This window comes from Phragmites australis, chromosome 20 (genome assembly GCF_958298935.1).
Source record: "Phragmites australis chromosome 20, lpPhrAust1.1, whole genome shotgun sequence".
NCBI classification, from domain to species: Eukaryota; Viridiplantae; Streptophyta; class Magnoliopsida; order Poales; family Poaceae; genus Phragmites; species Phragmites australis.
In genome coordinates, this window is record NC_084940.1 from 8,421,486 (window position 1) to 8,443,695 (window position 22,210).

At 48.7% G+C, this 22,210-nt stretch overlaps 2 protein-coding genes across 4 annotated transcripts; one reads left to right on the forward strand and one right to left on the reverse strand.

Moving 5' to 3' along the window:
* The first annotated feature begins 4,807 nt into the window (after nucleotides 1-4,807).
* Nucleotides 4,808-5,869, forward strand: LOC133902528 (uncharacterized). Its single transcript, XM_062344144.1, has one exon. It carries the CDS (start codon nucleotides 4,936-4,938, stop codon nucleotides 5,683-5,685), a length of 750 nt encoding a protein of 249 aa, XP_062200128.1. The 5' UTR covers nucleotides 4,808-4,935; the 3' UTR covers nucleotides 5,686-5,869.
* A 1,658-nt stretch (nucleotides 5,870-7,527) lies between these two features.
* LOC133901948 (uncharacterized) lies at nucleotides 7,528-21,682 on the reverse strand. 3 transcript variants are annotated; one of them, XM_062343503.1, is made up of 13 exons: nucleotides 21,467-21,682; nucleotides 21,214-21,366; nucleotides 20,988-21,124; nucleotides 20,756-20,905; nucleotides 20,244-20,345; nucleotides 19,644-19,808; nucleotides 19,380-19,490; nucleotides 16,203-16,300; nucleotides 15,813-15,936; nucleotides 15,349-15,438; nucleotides 9,175-9,219; nucleotides 8,296-8,616; nucleotides 7,528-7,997 (listed from the first exon to the last, which is right to left on the reverse strand). In XM_062343503.1, exons 1-13 carry the CDS (start codon nucleotides 21,555-21,557, stop codon nucleotides 7,968-7,970), a joined length of 1,617 nt encoding a protein of 538 aa, XP_062199487.1. In that variant the 5' UTR covers nucleotides 21,558-21,682; the 3' UTR covers nucleotides 7,528-7,967. The 3 variants fall into 3 exon arrangements, with proteins under 3 accessions (XP_062199487.1, XP_062199490.1, XP_062199488.1); XM_062343506.1 differs by lacking the exon at nucleotides 19,380-19,490; XM_062343504.1 differs by lacking the exon at nucleotides 9,175-9,219.
* Nucleotides 21,683-22,210: the final 528 nt, after the last annotated feature.

Consider the following 22,210-nt stretch of genomic DNA (forward strand, 5'->3'; position numbering starts at 1 on the left):
GTCTGTTGATCGTCTTTTGCTTGCTACAAAGTGATTAGTATTAAGTGCCGATCACCTCGGCAGCCAGTCTGACACACGAGATAGGGTCGGTGCCGCATTCGGTGACTGACCAAGTTCACCACCACCTGATGTCCCTGCGCCAACCATGGTAGATACATTCTTCTAGGTAGGGTTAACAACACTTTATCTAGGATCAAACTATGTAATGTGGCCGATTCTAAATCCTTAATACATAGTAATAATTCTAAATCCTTAATACATAGTAATAACTAATATGACACGCCTCAGATAGCACTATAAATATCGAGCCATGGCCATCAAGGCAAGCTCCCGGATTTTTTTTGCGATTAATACATTTAGTGTTATCCCTCCTCACCACTTTTTCTCCAAGCTTAAGTCTCCTCTTTAGAAAAGACTCTCACTGCACCTTGTTAGCGAAAGATGTTTCGTCTTCCACCAACAACGTGCCGTCCATGGAGAAAGAACACAGAAGTGCTAGAAAGATCTGATGCTACCAAAAAAGAAGACCACAAGGGCCGCAGCACAGGCGGTTAACTCCCCATTCACGCATGTGTGTAGGTCCACACGACCACTGTGACCAAGAGCACGCTACACTGGCGATAGCCCCCTAACAAGAAGAAATGAGGACCCTGAGGCCACCACTAGCCCAACCACGACCCTATCCATGATTGACGATAGGGGGCCACCCACATCGGAGGCCCAATAGCAGCAGCGTAGCATGGGCCCCACTGCATCCCTAGGGGGCTGCAGTCGGCGCCACTGTTGTGAACGCCACCTCGGCTGAACAACAATCATATGTGGTGGCCCTCTAGGTTCAGCTAGAGGAGTTGCTGGCCATGCAGCAACCCGCCAGCGTGACCACCGTCGCCCCCTTAACGGTTAGCGTCGTCCAAGCCCATGCTCTGGGGGGCAACGAGGGCTTCATCAATATGGCACATCACCGCCAAATACCCCTTGCGGTCAGTGCGTAGGCTTCGAGGCCCCGGGCTCACTGGTGCTAGGCACCAATGCAAGACAGCGACTCTCCCCTGCAGGCAGACCTGCAGGTCGTTCCCTTCCCTGAGGAATTCCGGACCCCAAAGTTACCTAAATTCAGAGGCGATTCAGACCCGAACGAGTTTATCGCTCATACGCCCTCACCATAGAGGCTAGCGGAGGCGGACAGGCTGCCATGGCCAAGTGTTTCCCTCTCGCCCTGGAGGGAGTAGGCCTCCGATGCTTTCCATCAGGCTTGATTTCAAGCTTGGATGTCGCGTGCCACGGCAGAGGATGGGCGCAAGAGCGCCACGACCAACTCTGGGAAGTTGAGCATAGCGGTGGGGCCCTTGACGATGAGTCCGGCCGCATCGTGCGCTAGCTGAAGAGATAAGGGAGGGAGCAACTAAAGAGATAACAGAGAGAGAGAGAGAGGAACTATGTGGAAGAGATAAGGGAGAGAGAGATAAAGATAGAGAGATGGAGTCGGACCTCAACACACGAGCCAAAACTAGAGTGAATCCAAATTTCAAGTCTAGTTCAATATTCAGTACCGGCTCGTAACATGAATTGGTACTGATAAAAAATATCAATGCCGGTTCATGATTATCAGCTGATGCTGAAGTATCAATGTCGGTTTGTGCCAAGAGCTGGCATTGATACTAAGTATCAATGTCGGTTCATCCCATCTCAATCATTGATCAAGCGCGGGACGTTACGAACTAGCACTACCGGTTTTGGCCTAGACGACACTGATGACTCAATATGGATGACCAGTTCTATTATAGTAATAAATTCCCTAGGGGTTGCCAAAGTTTGCATCGCTCGTCACAACCTATTTTTACAGAACTAGAGATAGACAAAGGCACAATGGTTTGTGTTAGGGTTTTAGTGGAAACATTACCAGGATCAACAAGCCAAGCACAAGATCAACACATGAGACACGATGTTTTTTAACAAGGTTCGGCCAACTTTCCTATAATCTCGAGGCATGACTACGGGCGCTCCTTCCCATATTATGTTTCTATCAATCTACGGTTACAACGGTGGTGCCTAATATTTATAGGCCTAGAAATAGTAGTCCCACTACAACTCTATTCCTAGTTCCACCTAATTACAACTCAAGTTTACCTGTAACCGATCATGTGCATATATTAGACACATATTCCAATAGTTTGGATGAAAGCCACTCTATTAGGAACTATACTTGTCGCTGCCGCATCACTTGCTCCGGTTGGTGAGAGTCGTTTTGCTCAGAAGGACCTTGGCATCAATCTTGGGAATTGACGATGGGTAGTCTAAAACTACCATATCCAGATCCCTTAGGGTTTTCTATATTCTCAGGGCATATCTTTGTGCCTGGGAAGAAAATCCCTAAACTTATGAAAACGGATGCAGGTACCAAGATATCTCATGAACAGGCAAGTTTATCTCTAAGGACGATAAGGAAGGAGTCTAGAGATCACACGATGACCTCCATATATATATAGAGCTAGGAGACCCTGCGAAGGACAAGTCCATTGAGATCCATTCAAGCCTATTGAAGTCTCAAGCTCTTGAGCCTTCTGTACTTCCGATCTACATTAGCAATCCACCGAGACCATACTCAAGGAACCCTCGACTAGGTTAGATCTATCTAGCCTAGCCAAGACCTCCTTAGTAAATAGTCTCAAAGATCAATACAAGATAAACAAGATATATGGCTATTATCATAATGGAGGCTTGAACCTGTATAAATCTTTGTGTGTGACATGTGATTCGATAACAGGAAGTACTCCTACTTCATTCATAAGTTAGTAAGATCGGTGGTTCACGAATTGTCGACAGCTGACGTTGTCCACGTGAAATACTACCAAAGGCATCGAATCCTCGACACATAACATGTCACCGATTTCATTCAAGTCTGCACCGAGAATTAGCTTCTCGGATGAAGGGTTCTACGACAACTTTACCCTCTCGATCAGCGAGGTCCCGGCGATCGATGGGGTAGAGCTCAGTGGCAACCTTATTGGTGATGACTTTAGCGATGAGGTAAGTCATTTTATGAATCAATGCACCAAAGACTACGACATCGAGCTTGAATCACTCAGTGACCAAGACAATCGTGCAAGCGACATTTGCTATAAGTTGGGATCCTCCCCTGCTAGTCCATCCCATCATGACGATAATGATCCCGCAAAAACAAGGCATCTCGTTGCTCCGACTGCGAGAAATACCATCCAGCCTCCACTAACGACAACCACTCCGATCCAAATATCCCATCGATACAGGATGTATACCTTAGTGGACAGTGTCCTCTATCGAAGAGGCGCCCACAGAATACTCGTGAAGTCAATCTATCAGAAGCATGGTAGAGAACTAATCTAAGAAATCCATGAAGGGATATGCGCAGCTCATGCTTCCTTTCGAACCCTGATTGGAAAGGCATCCAGAGAAGGTTTTTATTGGCATATGGCTCTCCGTGATGCAATCAAGGTGGTAAAAACATGTGACAACTGTAAATTCCACATCATGTATGTACACTAGCCCGTCCAAGCCTTGCAGACGATCCCCTTGTTGTGGTCATTCATGACTTTAGGGCTAGATATTCTAGTGCACTTCTCAGTAGCGCCCGGAGGCTTCAAATTCCTCTGTTGCAATCGATACCTATACCAAATGGATTGAAGCTGAGCCAGTTGATAAAATCATCTCGGTAGTAGCCAAGAAGTTCATCATTACTTTTGCGAGGAAAAGCAACCTACATCTAGTGCCAACCTTAAGCTAATTTAAAGATCAATTTGCACGGTACTACTCTAAATTTTACTAGTTTGACAATTGATATTGGTTTGTTATCGCCAAATAAAGGACTTTGAACTAAGAGTCTATTTGACAGAACAATAATTCTGAGATTCATATTAGATGTTAAATCTATAAGCTAATATAAAATGGTTCATACTTTTATTTTTAGTCTAAAATGCAAATAAGATGACTCACTTAAATATTCTCAGTTTATCCTCAACTTCAGCTCTAAAAATTTCTAGAACTAGTAAAAATTCAACTCCAAAAATTTTTAAACTAGAGATCTACCAAACGAGCTGTAAATGGTGGAGTAATGTATAATTTCTCATTTTCCCACGAGTGTGCTACAAACCGAATCATGCGTGTAGCCTCAGCTCGTAGTAACCGATCATGGTCCACTCAACTACGTGAACCAGAGACCACCGAAAGAGCGACACCTGGTCTTTCTAGTGCGTTTCTCTCTGTAACAGTGACTTGATAACTTTCTGCAGGTGCACCAATGTTTATGTGGCTGTGAGTATGTATACGCCTAACAAACAGCTCATGACTGAAATTGTCAACGGTGAAGGAAATATTATCGAAGGCTCAGGTCAACGCTGAAGTTATTAGCACAAAGTTGCAGAAGATCAACAGGACTAGCACTAGCTTGATAAGGCTTACAAGTAAGCCTCCACTAATCATGCATCCAAAGGATAAAAAGCAAGGGCTTCCAAAATCTTCCAGTGACCTGTTACATTAGAACAGAGCTCTCAAATCCATTTCACTTTTCAATGCAGTGACGGCTGACGACTACATTCCATCTCGAAATGCTAGTAGCCTTGCATGAGGCTTTAAACGTGTCACTCCAATGCACTCACTATGTAAGGTCCATTGCTTTTCCACCGTCCTTGCACCACTCCACTCAACAACAACTACACCACTCAAAGGAAATTCAGCCGTCCAATGGCCACACCACCACAAGTTCGTGACACCATTTAGCTAAGCACTGTTGTGGAACAGCACTTTTGGATCCTATATAAAAGCCATCGCATCCCAAGTTCAGTAGTTGCAAAGCCTCGTGGCAAGAAGAAGATACATAATGCACATTTGAATCGCATAGAAAAATTAGAAAGCAACACAGTAGGCGCATTATTCCTGCAGCTTCCTAGAGGCTATTCCAGGATGTCTCGCCCTCAAATCATGACCGTCTTCCTCGGCATCGCGGTGCTTGCTACCCTTGTTCTCACATCCGAGGGCCGCATTTCTCGGAAAGACCTAGGCATCGACCTAGGTGGTGGTGGTGGTGATGGAGGTGGCATTGGACTTGGTACGGGGACAGGGATCAGTATTGGCATTGGTGGTGGCATCGGTGGTTCTGGCTCTGGATCGGCATCTGGGTCGGGTTCAGGGTCAGGATCTTTCTCTGGCTCCGGTTCAGGCTCAGCCTCAGGTTCTGGGTCTGGCTCAGCATCAGGTGCTGCTTCAGGTGCAGGGTCGTCAGCGGGTTCTGGTGCGGGATCATATGCTGGGTCCGGCGCAGGTTCAGGAGCTGGGTCTGGTGCAGGATCTGGTTATGGTCAAGGGCAAGGTGCTGGTGAAGGCCAGGGCCAAGGATCTGGATATGGTGAAGGTCATGGCTCGGGCCATGGACAAGGTTCGGGGTCTGGCTCAGGCTACGGCGAAGGTCATGGCCAAGGAAGTGGCTCTGGTCAAGGATCCGGCTACGGTGAAGGTTATGGCTCCGGATACGGTCAAGGCTCTGGTCGAGGTTCCGGCTATGGGGAAGGCTATGGTTCCGGTTACGGCCAAGGCTCAGGCTCCGGGTACGGTGAAGGGTACGGTGAGGGCTCGGGAAGTGGATATGGAGATGGTTCGGGCTCAGGCTATGGCGAGGGACACGGCTATGGTTCCGGTTCCGGACATGGCAAATAAGAATATGAAGAAGAGTCTGCTAAGTGTGTGTGTGATCGCCAGTTTGCCACTACTGTGTTCTCTGAAACTCTGACGTCCTCTGTGTATCCCATAAATAAGCACGTGTGATAAGTGATGGACAACGAATGTCATGCTTATTGTTTTTACCAGAGCAGTGCTACAAAACTTACGTGATCTTTAGGTACGACTGATGTGGTAGCCACGTGTTAATTCAGGAGCACATCAGGCTCCCTTGATTCACGGTGCATAGAGTATTTTCCATTGACACGCAAGCTTTTAGTAGCATTTCTGTAAATATTTAAGTAGACAAAGCATTACCGTTTTTACTATGCATGCATGTGAACAATCATTTTGTGCACAGATTTCATGAGACAGAAATGCGATTGTCATTGCTATGCCTATGATCCCCAATCAACCTGCCTTTCAGACACAAAAATTTGCCGCGAAAACTCCCTTCGGAGCAGCACAGCTGCACTTTGCGGTTCCGCTTTCCATGCACGCACGAACGCACTAGTTGTCAGTTCCGCCAACCTCCCGCCCTGCGCCTCCGTCCGCGGCCCTCTCCGGCTAGACGAGGAAGCATGGGTAATCCGGCCGCGTCCTCGCCGCGCTCACTCCTGCCACTCTCCCTTCTTCTCTGCGTGTTGCCACTGAGCCCCTCCCTGGAGCAGCAACCTTCCTCTCAGCAAACGCCCGTGCCATCCTTCGCCTTCAGCTGGCTCGGCGACAAGGCGGCGTTCCAGGCCGGCGACACCGCGGTCATCATGGTCAGGGGCTCAGGGCCCTGGACCTCCCGTTGAGCCTCAAAACAAAACATATGAACTCAAGAAGAGCTCTCTGTAAGTATCAAATCTGATAATTTTCTTGTTGCTGTTTTCGCTTTCCCATTTGGTGATGATTTGTTGCTCGGCCTCCTGTGCTGAATTTCATGCCCCATATATTATGAAACTTGTCTTTATTCTGTGCTACAACTATTTTCAGTGGATGGATCGGTGGAAGCACTCGAGATCCTGGCAATGCTATGCCTTGGTGGTGTTTTCCTGTATTTCCTATTGAAATGCATGAAAACTTTGAAGGGTGAGCAAGTAGAGAGGATCGATGGTGAAATGAGCACACCGGAGCTGACTCCATTACATCGGCATGTGAGTGTATTACTTTCTGAAACTCTCAACATGCAACCAGGATCTGCACTTTCGTCATTTTTACCCAGTGTCACCTGCATCCTTGCTGATACTTTTTGCTATTTGTTCTGAAAATAGATGGGTGCCTGCACCTGCAGTTGTGCTCTCTTTGGGTTCAAACAGATCAAGTTTTCGTCAGAGTAAGCAATGTTCATCTGTTACGGATTCAGAAATTTCAGCTGTGCAATTTAGCATTGATCTGTTGTCCAGAACTCCAGATGCTGCAATTTGCAACTAAATTCAGTGTGAATGAACAAAGCTCAAGTTTTCGAGATAATTTATCCACGAACCATTGTCAGCGAGGAACCAAATTATTATACAGTTCAGGTTTAGGAATCATAGGACTTCCCTAATCTCCTTTCATGTTGAGATTTAAGGTCTTCCCGATTATGCAAGCAAGAGCTGGAGCTCCTGCCAGTTTCTGACATCAGAATAAATAAAAAATCAAGATGATCACCTTGTAATAGACAAGGACGAGTAGGTGTTTGATAACTTACTCCTGCATGATTTACAGAACCCTAATTATCTTCTGATTACTCCATAAAGAACGCATTGCCTACCACAAAAAAGATTTTTCAGTGTGACTGGAGTGCAGCAACAAGCTACAGTAGGGCAGACTGCAGACTGCGATGAAACCGTGAACAACTTGTATACGTACATGAACTCAACCAATCAATGAAAACTATTGTAACTATTGGTCGCTGCTTGTTACACATCTTCCAGAATGGGAACAAAATGGAGAAATGAGATGGGTAGTGGCCAACACTTTTATTGACGACCATCTAAGATCGTTACGTTTTCTAGGTATCTTTACTCTTTAGAATACCCATATAGTTCAAACAAATGAAAGCAGCTTCTAGATAAAAGCTTCTTAATAAAGCAACAAGAGTCACCTACTAACGTGGCCACAATTTCTGCCGCGAGTCAGAAGAATGACTATTGACTTGCTGCCTTGTCTGTAGGATTCATGCATCCTATGGTGCTTTGATCATAACCAAAGCGAATGCAGCAGTCAGTCCACAGCCCCCGCTTTCGTGGTCGCACACAGAAACCATGATGGTACTACCACATGTTTCTCCACCAGAAATGGATAGAATAAAACTACGAGGCACTGAACAAGCTTGCTGGGACCTGCAACATAAATGTCCGAAATTATCATTCATCAATATTTCAATATATCAGCAAATCATCAAAAGTTAGCGTTTAGTCCCAAGCAAGTTGGAGCAGGCTAAATATAACTGTCAGAAGAATCATGCCAGTTATCACCGTATATATTGTAATTCTTAAGTGGTAGAATATGAAGATAATTAAGTGCTCAGTTTGGGAACCAACCAGCTAACAATATCCTGGAGTTTCCTGTAAGAAACAGTAATCGGAAGAAACTAAACAGGGAATACAAATTCTACATAAGTGAGGCGATTGAAACTACCTTCGCATTGTGTGGCATGATCTTTATGTCATGAGGTGGATGAAGCCATGATTCAGGGGCATATGATAAGAAGTTCTCGAGCTTGCTGGTGTAAATATCTGCGTATTGATGAATGTGATAGGCAAATGATGATTCCCTTCCAGTGTCTGTAAGGAATGTTGCACCGAAAGACATATTGAACAGATCTCGCATCCCAGATCGACATTGTCGCCTTTCTGCATTCAACTCATCAAGTAATGCTCTGTAAACTTGGCCTTTCTCAGTGCTAACCACAGTTGCATGGACTTTCCCAAGTAGATCATGTATTATACTCAATTTTGCCTGCAGTGCAGCATATAATTACTTAAATTGATTAAGCATCCATGTGGATGGAAAATCAATGAGTAACAAACAGTATATGTGATAGAGGAATCAGATCATACATAGCAAATACAAAAGGTAAATGCTATCATTCCGTTTCATGGAGCAATTTGTAGTGCAACTGATGGTCCCTGTGCCGTGTTTTAGATAATGTGTGCCCGGATGATGGAGATTAAGATTTACCAACCCCAGTACCTTACTGCACTTCACAAAGCAGTAACAGCTTCAAAAAAAGTGCTACAACCTAAATGAGTTTCCTAAGTCTTAATCCAAATCCCGCAAGTCGAGATAGTAAGCCTTTCAGGCTGTACTGATCACCATAACAGCATGAGTAGTCGCCTTCTTTCAGTTCCAATGTTGGATTCACAATATTTGTTACAAACTTGGCTGGACACAATTTTGTTTCAAAAGAATTATTTTTGAAGGCCAATATAACAACAAACAGAGCTTAAGGTTTAAGGGGAATAGAAAATAGAATTAAACATTATAAACATGAGAAGCAGATGATTTAGTAGAAACCTGTTGGACGCGGTAGTTGTCGCTGTTCTGGATTTCTATTTCATCCTGAATTAATAAAGCATGGATCATTGTAACATGGCAGAAAACTTTATCATGTGTGTTGTATGAACAAATAGTGTGATACAGTCAGATTCGGTCAAGAAAATTTATATAAGAGAATCATTCAGGACCTCTTTTTTTTAGGGGAAAAAAAGTACAAGCTTGCTAACCGCTGAGGGGGTTGCAGACTGCCTCCCTCAATATCGCTGTCGACCACGCTTCCGGCTATCATCGCGTGGGGCTCCGGACGGCTCCACCTCCGTTGAGCCTCACCACGGCTAACCGCTGAGGGGGTTGTAGTCTGCCTCCCTCAGCATCGCTATCGATTCCGTTTTCGGCTACCGTCACGGGGGTCTCTGGACGGCTCCGATTCCGTTGAACCACACCGCGGCTAACCGTTGAGGGGGTTGCAAACTGCCACCCTTAGCATCGTCATTGACTCCACTTCCAGCTATCGTCGCGGGAGGGCTCCAAACGGCTCCGCCTCCGTTGAGCCACGGTGCGGCTAACTGCTGAGGGGGTCGCAGACTACCTCTCTCAGCGTCGCTGTCGACTTCACCTCCGGCTATCGTCGCGAGGGGCTTCGGATGGCTCAGCCTCCGTTGAGCCTCACCGCGGCTAACCGTTGAGAGGGTTGTGGACTGTCTCCCTCAGCATCGTCATTGACTCTGCTTCAGGCTACCATCACTGGAGGCTCCGGACGGCACTACCTCTGTTGAGCCTCACCACGGCTAACCGCTGAGTGGGTTACAATTGGTCTCCCTTAGCATTGCCATCGACTCCGCATCCGGGTACCGTCACGGGGGGCTCTAGACGGCACGGCCTCCGTTGAGCCTTGCTATGGCTAACCGCAGAGGAGATTGCAGACTGCGTCCCTCAGCATCGCCATCGACTTCACTTCCGGCTGCCGTCGCAGGGGGCTCCGGACGGCTTTGCCTCTGTTGAGCCTTGTCGCGGATAACCGCTAAGGGGGTCGCAAACAGCCTCCCTTAGCATCATCGTCGACTCCGCTTCTGGCTACCGTCGAGGGGGCTCCGGACGGCTCTGCCTCCGTTGGGCATCGTCGTGGCAAACCGCTGAGGGGGTCACAGACTGCCTCCCTCAGCATCATCGTTGACTTCACCTCTGGCTACCGTCGTGGGGGGCTCCGAATGGCTTGGCCTGCGTTAAGCCTCCCCGCGGCTAACCGCTAAGGTGGATGCAGACTGTCTCCCTCAGCATCGTCATCGACTCCGCTTCCGGCTACCATCGCGGGGGGCTCCGAACGGCTCCGCCTCCGTTGAGCCTCATCACTGCTAACCACTGAGGGGGTTGTAGGCTGCCTCTCTCAGCATCGCCATCGACTCTGCTTCCGGCTACCGTCGCAGGGGGCACTGGACGGCATAACCTCTGTTGAGCCTCATTGTGGCTAACGGCTGAGGGGGTTCTAGACTATCTCCTTCAGCATCGCCGTCGACTCCGCTTCCGACTACTGTCGCGGGCTCCGGACGGCACGGTCTCAATTGAGCCTCGCTACGGCTAACTGGTAAAGGGGTTGCACACCGTCTCCCTCAATATCGTCGTTGACTCCGCTTCTGGCTACCGTCTCAGGACACTCCGGACAGCTTCGCCTTCGTTGAGCCTTGTCGCTGCTAATCGCTGATGGGGTCGCAGACTACCTCCCTCAGCATCGCCATCGACTCCGCTTCCAGCTACCGTCACGGATGGCTTCGAACGACTCCGCCTCCGTTGAGCCTCGTTGCGGTTAACAGCTAAGGGGGTTGCAGACTGCTTCCCTTAGCATCGTCCTCGACTCCGCTTCTGGCTACCGTCACATGGGCTCCAGACGGCTCCGCCTCCATTGAGTCTAACCGTTGAGGGGGTCACAGACTATCTGCCTTAGCATCGTCGTCGACTTCACCTCTGGCTATCGTCGCGGGGGCTTCGAATGGCTCCACCTCCGTTGAGCCTCCATGCAGCTAACCGCTGAGGTGGTTGCAAACTGCCTCCCTTAGCATTGCCATCGACTCCGCTTCCGGTTACCGTCGCGAGGGGCTCTGGATAGCTCCGCGTCTGTTGAGCCTCACCGCGGCTAACCGCTGAGGGGGTTGCAAACTGCCTCCCTCTGCAACGCGATGGATTGCGCTTCCGGCTACCTTTGCGGGGGGCACCGGACGGCACGGCCTCCGTTGAGCCTCACCACAGCTAACCGCTGAGGGGGTTGCACACTACCTCCCATAGCATCGTTGTCGACTCCGCTTCCGACTATCATCGCAGGGGGCTCAAGACAGCTCAACCTTCATTGAGCCTCACCGCGGCTAACTATTGAGGGGTTTACAGACTGCCTTCCCCAGCTTAGCCATCGACTCCGCTTCCAGCTACAGTTGTGGGGGGCTCAGGATAGCTCCGCCTCCGTTGACCCTCGCCGTAGCTAACCGCTGAGGGGGTCGCAGACTGTCTCCCTCAGCATTGCCGTCAACTTCACATCCGACTACCGTTGCGCGGGGCTTCGGATGGCTCCGCCCCCGTTAAGCCTCTTCACGACTAACCACTGAGGGGGTTGCAGACTACCTCCCTCAATATCGTCGTCGACTTCATCTCCGGCTACCATCGCGGGGGCCTCTGGATGGCTTTGCTTCCGTAAAGCCTTGTCGCGACTAACCGTTGAGAGGGTTGCAGACTGCCTCCCTCAGCATTGTCGTCAACTCCACTTCCAGCTACCGTAGCGGGGGCTCCAGACAAGACGGCCTCTGTTGAGCCTCGCTACGGCTGTTCGTTGAGCCTCGCTGAGGGGGTTGCAGATTGACTCCTTCAGCATCGTCGTCAACTCCGTTTTCGGCAACCGTCATTGGGGGCTTTGGACACCTCCGCCTCTGTTGAGCCTAGTCGCTGCTAACACCGAGGGGGTCGCAGACTGCCTCCCTCAGCATTGCCGTCGACTTCACCTCCGACTACAGTCGCGGAGGGCACCGGATGGCTCAGCCTCCGTTGAGCCTCATCACGGCTAACCATTGAGTGGGTTGCAGACTGCCTCCGTCAGCATCGCCATCGACTCCGCTTCCGGCTACCGTCACGAGGGGGCTCTGGACTGCTCTGCCTCTGTTGAGCCTCATCACGGCTAACCGTTGAGGGGGTTGCAAACTGCCTCCCTCAGCATCACCATCGACTCCGCTTCTGGCTACCGTCGCGGTGGGCTCAAGACGGCTCCACCTCCGTTGAGCCTCGTCCGGCTAACCGCTGAGAGGGTTGCAGTCTGTCTCCCTCAACATTGTCGTTGCTTCTAGCTACCATCGCGGGGGCTCCAGATGGCACGGCCTCCGTTGAGCCACATCGGGACTAACAGCTGAGGGGGTTGCGGACTGCCTCCCTCAGCATCACCGTTATCGGAGGATGAACTCCACAAGCGGGGATCCGGAGGGACCCCTTTGAGATTCGGCCGGGGTAATGATTCTGAATCTACCTCGTATGTGAAATAAATGAGAGTAAATGAGATGCAGGTGGGATGGATGATCAGATACTAGTGGAAATAAATGCTCAGGGGATTTTAGACAGGTTTGGACCGCACAGAGCGTGATACCCTACTCTTGTGTGTATGCTATAAATGCTCTGGAAATACCTCTCTAAGGATCTCTTGTGTTAGAAGGGTTTTTGTCTAAATCTAGAGCTTCGTGAGTCTTGTTCTTCGTCTGTCGGTCTTCTTGAACTTCTATCTTCCTATGCCTGTTCGACCTCAAGCTCCTTTTTTCGATCCCCTCTTCTCCGGGGAGCCTGCCCATTCTTATACCCCGTCGGGGCGGCCTGGCGTGCCCAGAAAGGAGGGCGCGAGTTCAAAGGCGCCATAAATGGAAAGCAACCATCATGGGCTGCAGTTTGATGTTACGGGGGGTTGAAAACGCGCCCCCGTCCAGTCCTGTCGTCGTCATCCTGCTTTTCAGCGGGTGCAGCGGGGAGGGCCCACCAGGCAGCCACCGAGCAACCCCGCGTGCCCGCCCGGTCAGAGCGAGCCTGACACAGCAGAGCGGCAGGCGATATGCCTCGAGCCTAGCGACGATATCCCGAGGCGCGCCGGATGACGCGCGTTGAGACCCGCTGCATTAAATGTCCCCACGCCTCCCTGCCAGGCAGTGGCAGGGACTGACAGCAGGCGTGGAGGGAGTGGTTGGAAGTGACAGGCTACGCTCCCTCTTAAATGCAGCATCGGGCCTCTCACCGATTGACACCTCACAGTTGAGCCCTTGTGGGGTCCACTGGCAAGGGGTTTCTCAAGTCCTCGGGGAACTCTGTGTGCTCGAAGACTACTGTTCATAACCCCGAGGACTCTCTCCGGACATGTCATTTCTCGATCCTCGGGGAACTCGGGCACTCGGGGATCACTGTTCATGGCTCCGAGCGTCCTCTCCCGGAACTGTGTCTGCTCAGGTCCTCGGGGAACTCGGGTACTCAGGGACCAATGTTCATGGCCCCGAGCACCATCTCCCGGAACTTGGTCTTCTCGGGTCATCGGGGAACTCGGGTACTCGGGGACCACTGCTTATGGCCCCGAGCACCCTCTCCCGGAACTTGGTCTTCTCGGACCTCGGGGAGATAATCCCCGAGGAAGGGCGCCACGTGGCACTCTGCCGTCCTGGCCTTGGGACTCGGGGACCCTCGGTTCTCACGTCACCGACAACCGTCGACTCCGCTTCCGACTACTGTCGCAGGGGGCTCCAGACGACACAGCCTCCGTTGAGCCCTACTGCGGCTAGCCGCTGAAGGGGTTGCATTCTGCCTCCCTCAGCATCACCGTCAACTCCGCTTCCAGCTACCGTCGCGGGGGGCTCTGGACGGCTTCGCCTCCGTTGAGACACGTCGCGGCTAACCACCGAGGGGGTTGCAGACTGACTCCCTCAACATCTTCGTCGACTCCGCTTTCGGCTACCGTCACGGGGGGCTCCAGACAGCACGGCCTCTGTTGAGCCTCACCGCGGCTAACTGTGGAGGGTGTCGCAGACTACCTCCCTCGGCATCGTCGTCGACTCCACTTCCAGCTACCTTTGCAAGGGGATCCGAACGACTCCACCTCTGTTGAGCCTCGCCACGGCTAAACCCCTGAGGGGGTCACAGACTACCTCCCTCAGCATCATCGTCGACTCCACCTCCGGCTACCACCGCGGGGCTCCGACGCGGCTACCCGCTGATGGAGTCGCGACTACGCCCCTAGCCATCGACGCGGCTACCCGCTGATGGAGTCGCGACTACGCCCCTAACCATCGACGCGGCTACCCGCTGATGGAGTCGCGACTACCCCCTTCCGCCTCCGGTTCTCGCAACTATGTTTCGGACAACCCTGCCTCGGTCGAATCCCATCGGTGTGGTGCTTCGAGTGATGCAACTCCGTCGAGCTACGCTACCGTTGCCTGTAGGGAGCGATACCGATGAGCTTTGCAACACTTCACTCCTTGTTAAAGACATCTGTGTTACAACGAAAGGGGACGATCCAGGATGGCTTGACTTCAAGCACTGGAGCTGGTTTTACATAATCTGCTCGCCTCTCGGAACCTCGGAACTGACAAATGAGAGGGTGCTGTTGGGGGAACGCCCCAACTTGGAGATATTTAGACGGTGTGCTATTGTATTACTGTAGCGATCATAATATCCCTGTTACCACATGGTATGCAAAAAGGTGAAAAATCCAAAATACACTACTATGCACATGATTGTAACATAATATCTTAGAGGCAGGGTGGTAATTTTCTCTACCCCTTCTCTCTATAAAATAGGCTCTCAAAGGGCAGGGGAGGGGGACCCCAGTTTTTTCCTGATTACGCTATCTCTGCTTTGCTCCCACTCTCTCCTTCCAACTCACGGTTCATACCTAAGCTTGAGCCTCCTTGTTGGAAGATGCTCTCACTGTACTCTATCTGGGCACGTTTTCGTGCTCCAACAGACAGTTACTATTTTGAACATTTCAATACATTTTTCCCTTTATTTTGATCTTTTCTAAGTTGTAACTTCTTTGGTAGCAACAGTCCAAACAAGATCAAGGCAACCTTAGACTGAGAGATTACTAGTCAATAAGTAAAATATGAAGATGTTAAATTGGTGGTGCTTGAATTTCATGCAATCGTTTCTCGCATGTGTAAAAGTAAATCTCAAGTAAAAAAGAGAAGCATCTACCTCAAGTTCGCGAATTACAGCAGCTGTTCGCCAACCAGCTTTTGAAGGTCCTCTCAAGTCACTAAAAAGATGATCACCAAAGTATATCACCTAATACATGGTAAAAATATATATATGAGATGGGAAATTCAAATGATTTTTTCAAAAATATAGAATCGGGACCTGCATATTTTAGTGTGAGAGTGAAGACCAGCCCAAGTTATATCTATAGTACCTCTGCGGGTTATTCCAGCATACTATATCAGAATAAGCAAGCAGTCAACAAACAGCAGATGAGCCCAAAGAACATGTGAGTATGTGACTACTAGCTTCGACAATGCAGCAGTAAAATCAACTGCCATTTAACATGAAACGCTGAGCGAACATGGAAAAAAGAGCGAAAACCATATCACTCTAGACAGAAAAGATAAAGTTGAGCGAACATATATAGCAATTGATTGTTCTTTAGGTTCAAAATAACCAACCTCTGAACCTCTCCACTTTGTGATCTGTAGAAATGATTTCAAACAGCCGTGGTAGTATACTTGATCTGGCAGAAACTTGTCAACTGCGGTAAAAGCTAAGGTATCCTTTTGAGTGTCATATATCCTAGAAGTAACCAACAAATGTAATTAGGAATCCAGAATTGGAGTAAACACAACTGTGCCGAATAATATAAAAAAAACTGGCAGCAATATAGGTCCTTATGCACATGTACTTATTAAGACCTACTTTCCATTAATATTCAAAGTTTGGCAACAGACCTACACAGATGCATCAGTGCAAAAGGAAAAAGAGCACATTAACACCACTATCTTAGTAAGAAGGATTGAATTAATCTTTTTCTTTAATAACACATAGATGTTCCACAGAACCTGAACGGGTGATCTGAGTTATAGAAAGTTGGTTTATTTGCCTGCGCAATCACAACATCAAAGAGCTCCTTCCAGGAATTCCCATCAAAATGCTGGTCCTGCCCAACCAAATTATGATCTATCAAGCTGCTAATATGTGAGTGAGAAAAATAATTTGCCGTAACATACTAACATGATACTTCCTATTTAGAATACAGAATTCACCAAGAAAATTAATAGAACGACACAAAATAAGCAAAAGTTAAAAGAATGTCATTTGCATAGCATTGCTGTGTCCTCTATAATAGTAGACAAGAAATAGTCAAGTAGAATACAACAATGTCATGTGCGGAATCACCTACCGTTGCAAGAAAGGGAAGGAGGTGTCAGCTGAGAAGTCGGATTAGCAATAGAGATAGTTTTGGAAGAAAATAAAGTAGAGTTGGAAGTTAAGGCTAGTTAGAGATAAGTTAGGAAAGTTTGAGGAGATAGAGTTGGTTTAGAGATTGAGTTGGAATTGGATTAGAATGAATTGTTAGGCCTGGGCTCTATAAATAAGGAGCAGCAGGCAACCTTTGAAGTTAAGCAATACAACAAATATTTCTCATCTCTTACTATTCCTCATCTCCCTACTGCCGGCATCTCATCCCCTTGCTGCAAACGGCATCAACACCACCACCACGGGACGGAAGCCAGCCAAAGATCGCCCGGAGACCTCCCCCACCTATCCTCTTCAGTCGCTCCTCCACGGGCATGACAACTTGGTATCAGAGACCATGTCTTCTGGTGCTGAGAACAAGCAGTTCAAGGCGCTCCTCACCTCGCAAGACGAGTTGCTACGGAAGGAATTTCAGGACAGCTTCACCACCGGCAACAGCACGTTGGGCGATATCAAGACCACAGTGACGGATGTCAAGCACGGTGATGGGCCTCATGGATCGCATGACGGCCATGGAAAAACTCAAGGGAAAATGGTGGTGCCCCGATCACAATTGATTCTGTTTTATCGGCGACTAACCAGATGCAGGTCCCACTGGTGCCTTCTCCCTTGTTGAGCGGCGCAAGTATCCTATAGACTGACGGTAAGACTCGCTCTACCCCGTCGGTCATCAACTCAGCGCTTTCCCTCGGTAGCAACCCCCATCAGACCGACAACAAGCTGACCGACAATAGGCTGGAGACGGGCAGCGACAATACAAGAGCGGTGCCGCACTTTTTCAAATTGGAGTTTTCGCGCTATGACGGCAAGGACAACCCCTTGCCCTAGTTGACCAGGTGCGAACAATTTTTTCACGGGCAGAAGACGGAGGAGCAGCACAAGGTCTGGCCGGCATCGTACCATATGGATGACAATGCACACCATTGGTACTTCCACCTCGAACGCAGCCGGGGCGAGCCGTCATGGGACGAGTTCAAGACCCTCTGCAATACTCTCTTCGGGCCATCCATCTGCAGCAACCCGTTTGGCAAGCTTCATCATCTTCGCCAAACTTGCAAGGTGGAGGATTATCAGAGTCGCTTTTTGGCGTTGCTGAGCCGAGCCAACCCTATGATAGAACAACAGGAGCACCAGCTGTTCACCTTCGACCTCGCAGAGGATCTTCGGGTGGATGTCGAGCTTCAGGACCCATGCGACCTGGAGGAGGCCATGAGCCTAGCCCGCGCCTACGAGAAGAAGGCAACACACGTCACTCGATACAACGGGGGTCGCGCCAATTTGCATCTCAGCGCTCGACGACCACGACGCCGCAAGCCGTAGCCCACCTAACGCAAGGGCCAGCAGTGACCGCACTATCCGACTCGGCTGTCGGTTGCCAAGTTCGCCATCTGTCGCAATCGGAGATGGCGGAGCACTGACGCCAAGGCCTTTGTTTTAATTGCGACAAAAAATTTGTTCATGGCCATCGGTGCGCCCATCTATTCTTCGTCGAGTATGACAACACACCGACCGACGATGTAGACTTGGGCGCTATAGAGGATGGTCCAGCCGAGCCACAGATTTCATTGTACGCCGTGGCCGACATCCAACAGTCCGTCTCAGTGCTGGTGGGTGGCATGGCGCTGCTAGTATTGGTGGACTCATCATCGTCGCTTAACTTCATCTGGGAGGACCTCGCGCTCAGTCTCGTCATCCCTCTCCAGCCTGCCCGGACAGGCCTTCGCGTGATGGTGGCCAATGGGGATTACCTCACCACGTTGGGTGTCTACAAGGGCCTGACCATCGCCATTGACCAAGAAGAGTTCGCCCTGGAGTGCACGCGGTTCCTTTGGGCGGCTACGACATCATCCTCAGCACGTAATGGCTACATATGCTCGGCCTCATCCTTTGGGACTTCGCCTGCCTAACCATGTCTTGTCGTCTACAGGGTCGTGCTGTCACGTGGCATGGAGTGACAGCGCCAAGCGACCCCAGGCTTTATGCAACCGATGCTCAGGATGACCTCCTACAACGTCGGCTACAAGAGTTCCAAGGTTTGTTCGACGAACCCCGCGGCCTCCCCCAGCTCGCACCCACGACCACCGCATCCACCAGGCGCAGGGCGCACAACTTGTGGCGGTACGGCCATACCGCTACCCTAAGCTACAGAAAGACGAGTTAGAACGACAATGCGCCGACATGCTCGCACAAGGCACCATCCGCCTGAGCACGTCCACGTTCTCTTCTCAAGTGCTGTTGGCAAAGAAGCATGACGGCTCGTGGCGATTCTTCGTCAACTACCGCGCCCTCGATACCCTCACCGTCAAGGATAAGTTCCTGATTCCGGTGGTCGAAGAACTCGCCGAGCTACATGACACGCAAAATTTCACCAAGCTCGATCTACGTTCGAGATATCATCGAGTCCGCATGAATGCCGCATGAATGTCTATATGAAATCTAGAAACAAAGGAGAGATGTATATGCAAAAGATTTGCTTTTAGTATCAAGAATATGTGACAAGGCAGCACAAGGAGTTGCATGTGCCCAGTTACTACAACTGTCCCTTGCGAATAGTGTGACAGCGACTAAATATGAATTTCTGTTAATAAAAATAGGATATAGAAGGTCATGTCAGACCTCAACAAGTATAAAAAGGTTATATTAAATATGTGTGTGCTATTCTTGGGCCAGATCAAGATCTAGTTTGGCTTAAAGTCTAGTTTTTGAATGCTAAACGGTCTGGACAAAAGCATACAAGCAGATTTAAATGTAGAAAGAACCTCTAGCAAATAACGCATCCCTCCATCTACAAAGTAGAAAGGTGAATTTGTCAGAAGAAATAGCTTTTTTCCCTTCTCTCTTAGCATCTTTAAGAAACGGAACACCTGGCTCTGCAGGTCACAGATGAGGTGACAGTCTTAGAGTTATATGTCAGAAGGAATGCCAGAAGACAAGAAGCAATATCTGGTTAAACTATTGATATATGAGACTTAAGGGGCAAAGGCAATATGCCAACAAGAATAAGGAAAAGCAGTGCCGCCTACTTTTTTTATCAGAAATTTATGAGGCTCAGAAAGGATTTTCCTGTGAATTAAACCACTTCTGTGGACATGCTGAATCGATTTGTTTACATCCTCATATACATAAGAGGCATCAAACTCCAGCTTGGCATCTACAAAGTGCTGAACAATATCAGCAATGAGACATGCCTGTGAAGAAATGAACATCTCATGGTCAGAAAGTATTATGGAAAAAGCCAGTCTAGTTGTGTGATATGATCTCACAGTAATCAGTTAAATTAAAAATAGTGCATGATACTACAATTAAGTATATAATAACTCTGAAACTATGTGATACAACATATGGTCTAAAAGTACAAACTCTCTCTCCGCAAGGGAGGTGAGAACTACATGCACAATTAGATACCCTTGAAGAACGATCAAATACACATAAAAATTTATGTATAAATATTAAACAGATAAAATCTATATAACCCACGAACACAGCATTAACCAAATTGGGTGATATTATGGTGCTCTAGTTGACATATCTATAAGGCAATCAATAGTTTACTATTTTGTAAGTACATAGCTGCTGCGTGAAAAGAAGGGAATAGAACTAAGGCTCGGATCAATTAAAAGTACCTCACTAAAACAGAAGACATCCATCAGCCCAACAAGTTGACGAGCTTGATCTCTGCCAATATGCCGTGTGCCGTAGAGCTCTTTTATCTCACTCAAACTCAGCTGATTAACAAGCATTCAGTTAAGAACTCATATTCATAGGATGTCAATAGACATAGTTTACATAATGTAATTTATTGTAGGAGAATACAAAGAAGCATAAAAATTCTCAAGAACAGTCAATACGCATAATCTATGTTCAGATGTTGACATTTAACTAAATAAAATGGTCGAATTTTGAATTCAAGAATACAAGGCAATCAATTACAAACAGAATAATCACACGTGAGAACCTACATATTCACATAGGGATACCCCAAAGACAGGTAATACGGAAACCAATTAACATTCAGTACTTACAAACTTCTAAATATAATATGTAAAGGAACTAAAGTATGCATGAGCAGGTTTTGCAAGTTGGATGCGACCGTTTGAGGAAAAAGGAGAAAATGATAAAGTAGTTTGTGTCTTACCTTTCGCCGCCCAAAGAAGCAACCATCTGATTCAATAGAGCCGAAAAAATCAAGCTTCAGAAGGCACCCTTTTAGTTTGTCATAGTAAAGGCCCCTGATGGGGAAGGTGCCATCGTACTCGTACTGCAAGCAACTCTCTGGATACTTCAACTGCATGAAACATCACCTCCGCTCACAACCCACAAAAGCACCATTCATCATGCATGCAACTCATTAAAGAGACCAACCAAACCTCATTAACTAAGTGCTTCTTGGCAAGATCATAGATCAAGCACTGCAGGTGTTCGGAGTAGTGCGACAGCGTGTAGTCATAGTCGAAGCCGTAGACTTGCAGGTCATCCAGCTTGACGTTCTTGTTCACGTAAATGCCTGAAACTACCAACGTCAAGAACCGATCTTTGACACTCCAGAGCAAGAAGAACGGATAGGGAAGTGAACGTGAGGATGCCAATCCAAACCTTGCGGGTTCATCTTGGGCATGTCCTTTATGGCGACGGGGATGTTGAGGTAGTTGCGCTTGGCGTCCTCGAACTCGCGGCGGATGCGCTCAATCTCGTCCTCGCCGGCGCCGGACCGCAGCGTCGTGGAGAGCGAGCACAGCGCGCGGAGACCTGCGGAACCACCCCCAACCAAGAAAGAAGAAGCGGTCAGCCTCGGCCCAAGCCCGCAGCGGCATTGCGTCGAACGGCTTGCAGGCAACTGACGTCGAACCTCGCAAGGACCGCGGCGCCGTCCTGGACAGCGCCGCAGAGAAGTGGACGAAGCGGGCGAGGAGGCGGGGCCGCGCCGCCGTCGCTGCCATCGGCCGGTCTCGATTGGTCGCCGGGCGCCGGCAAGAGGGGGAGAGGAGAAGGCGGGAGACGTCTGTTTTTTTAATCTTTTTCCTAGGGGCGACGACGGAAAACGATGCGGGAAGTAGACATGGCAACGGGTGAACAGGGCTCGCGCGGGCGCTGGGTGGGCAAGGATTCGATGACACCCACGGGTAAAAAACAGATCCGACCCGATGCGATAGTTTTGTGGGACTATTTTTCCATCTAAACCCACCCTTATTAGATCTGAAACCAGCGGGAACCGACCCGATAAGAAAATTGCCATCCCTATGCGGGAGAAAGCTGCTACGACAGACGGGCGGCACAACGTGTAGCATCACTGACGTGCGGGCCCAGATGTACTGCCGGTGCCAGCAGGCCTGTAGATTTTTAAAATAATATTCATTTAATAGAAATTTACAAAAATATTATATATTTTTTAAAAATATTATATATTTTTTAAAATTACAAAAATAGTATATATCAGCAAATCATTTGTTGACATGTCACTATCGACAATTAGTATGTCAACCGGTGACGAGACAAAGGTGGAGAATCTGTCTACATAAAGCACGTATTGGCAAATTAATTATCCGTAATTTGCCGACAGGTGCAGAATACTATTTTTATAATTTTGAAAATA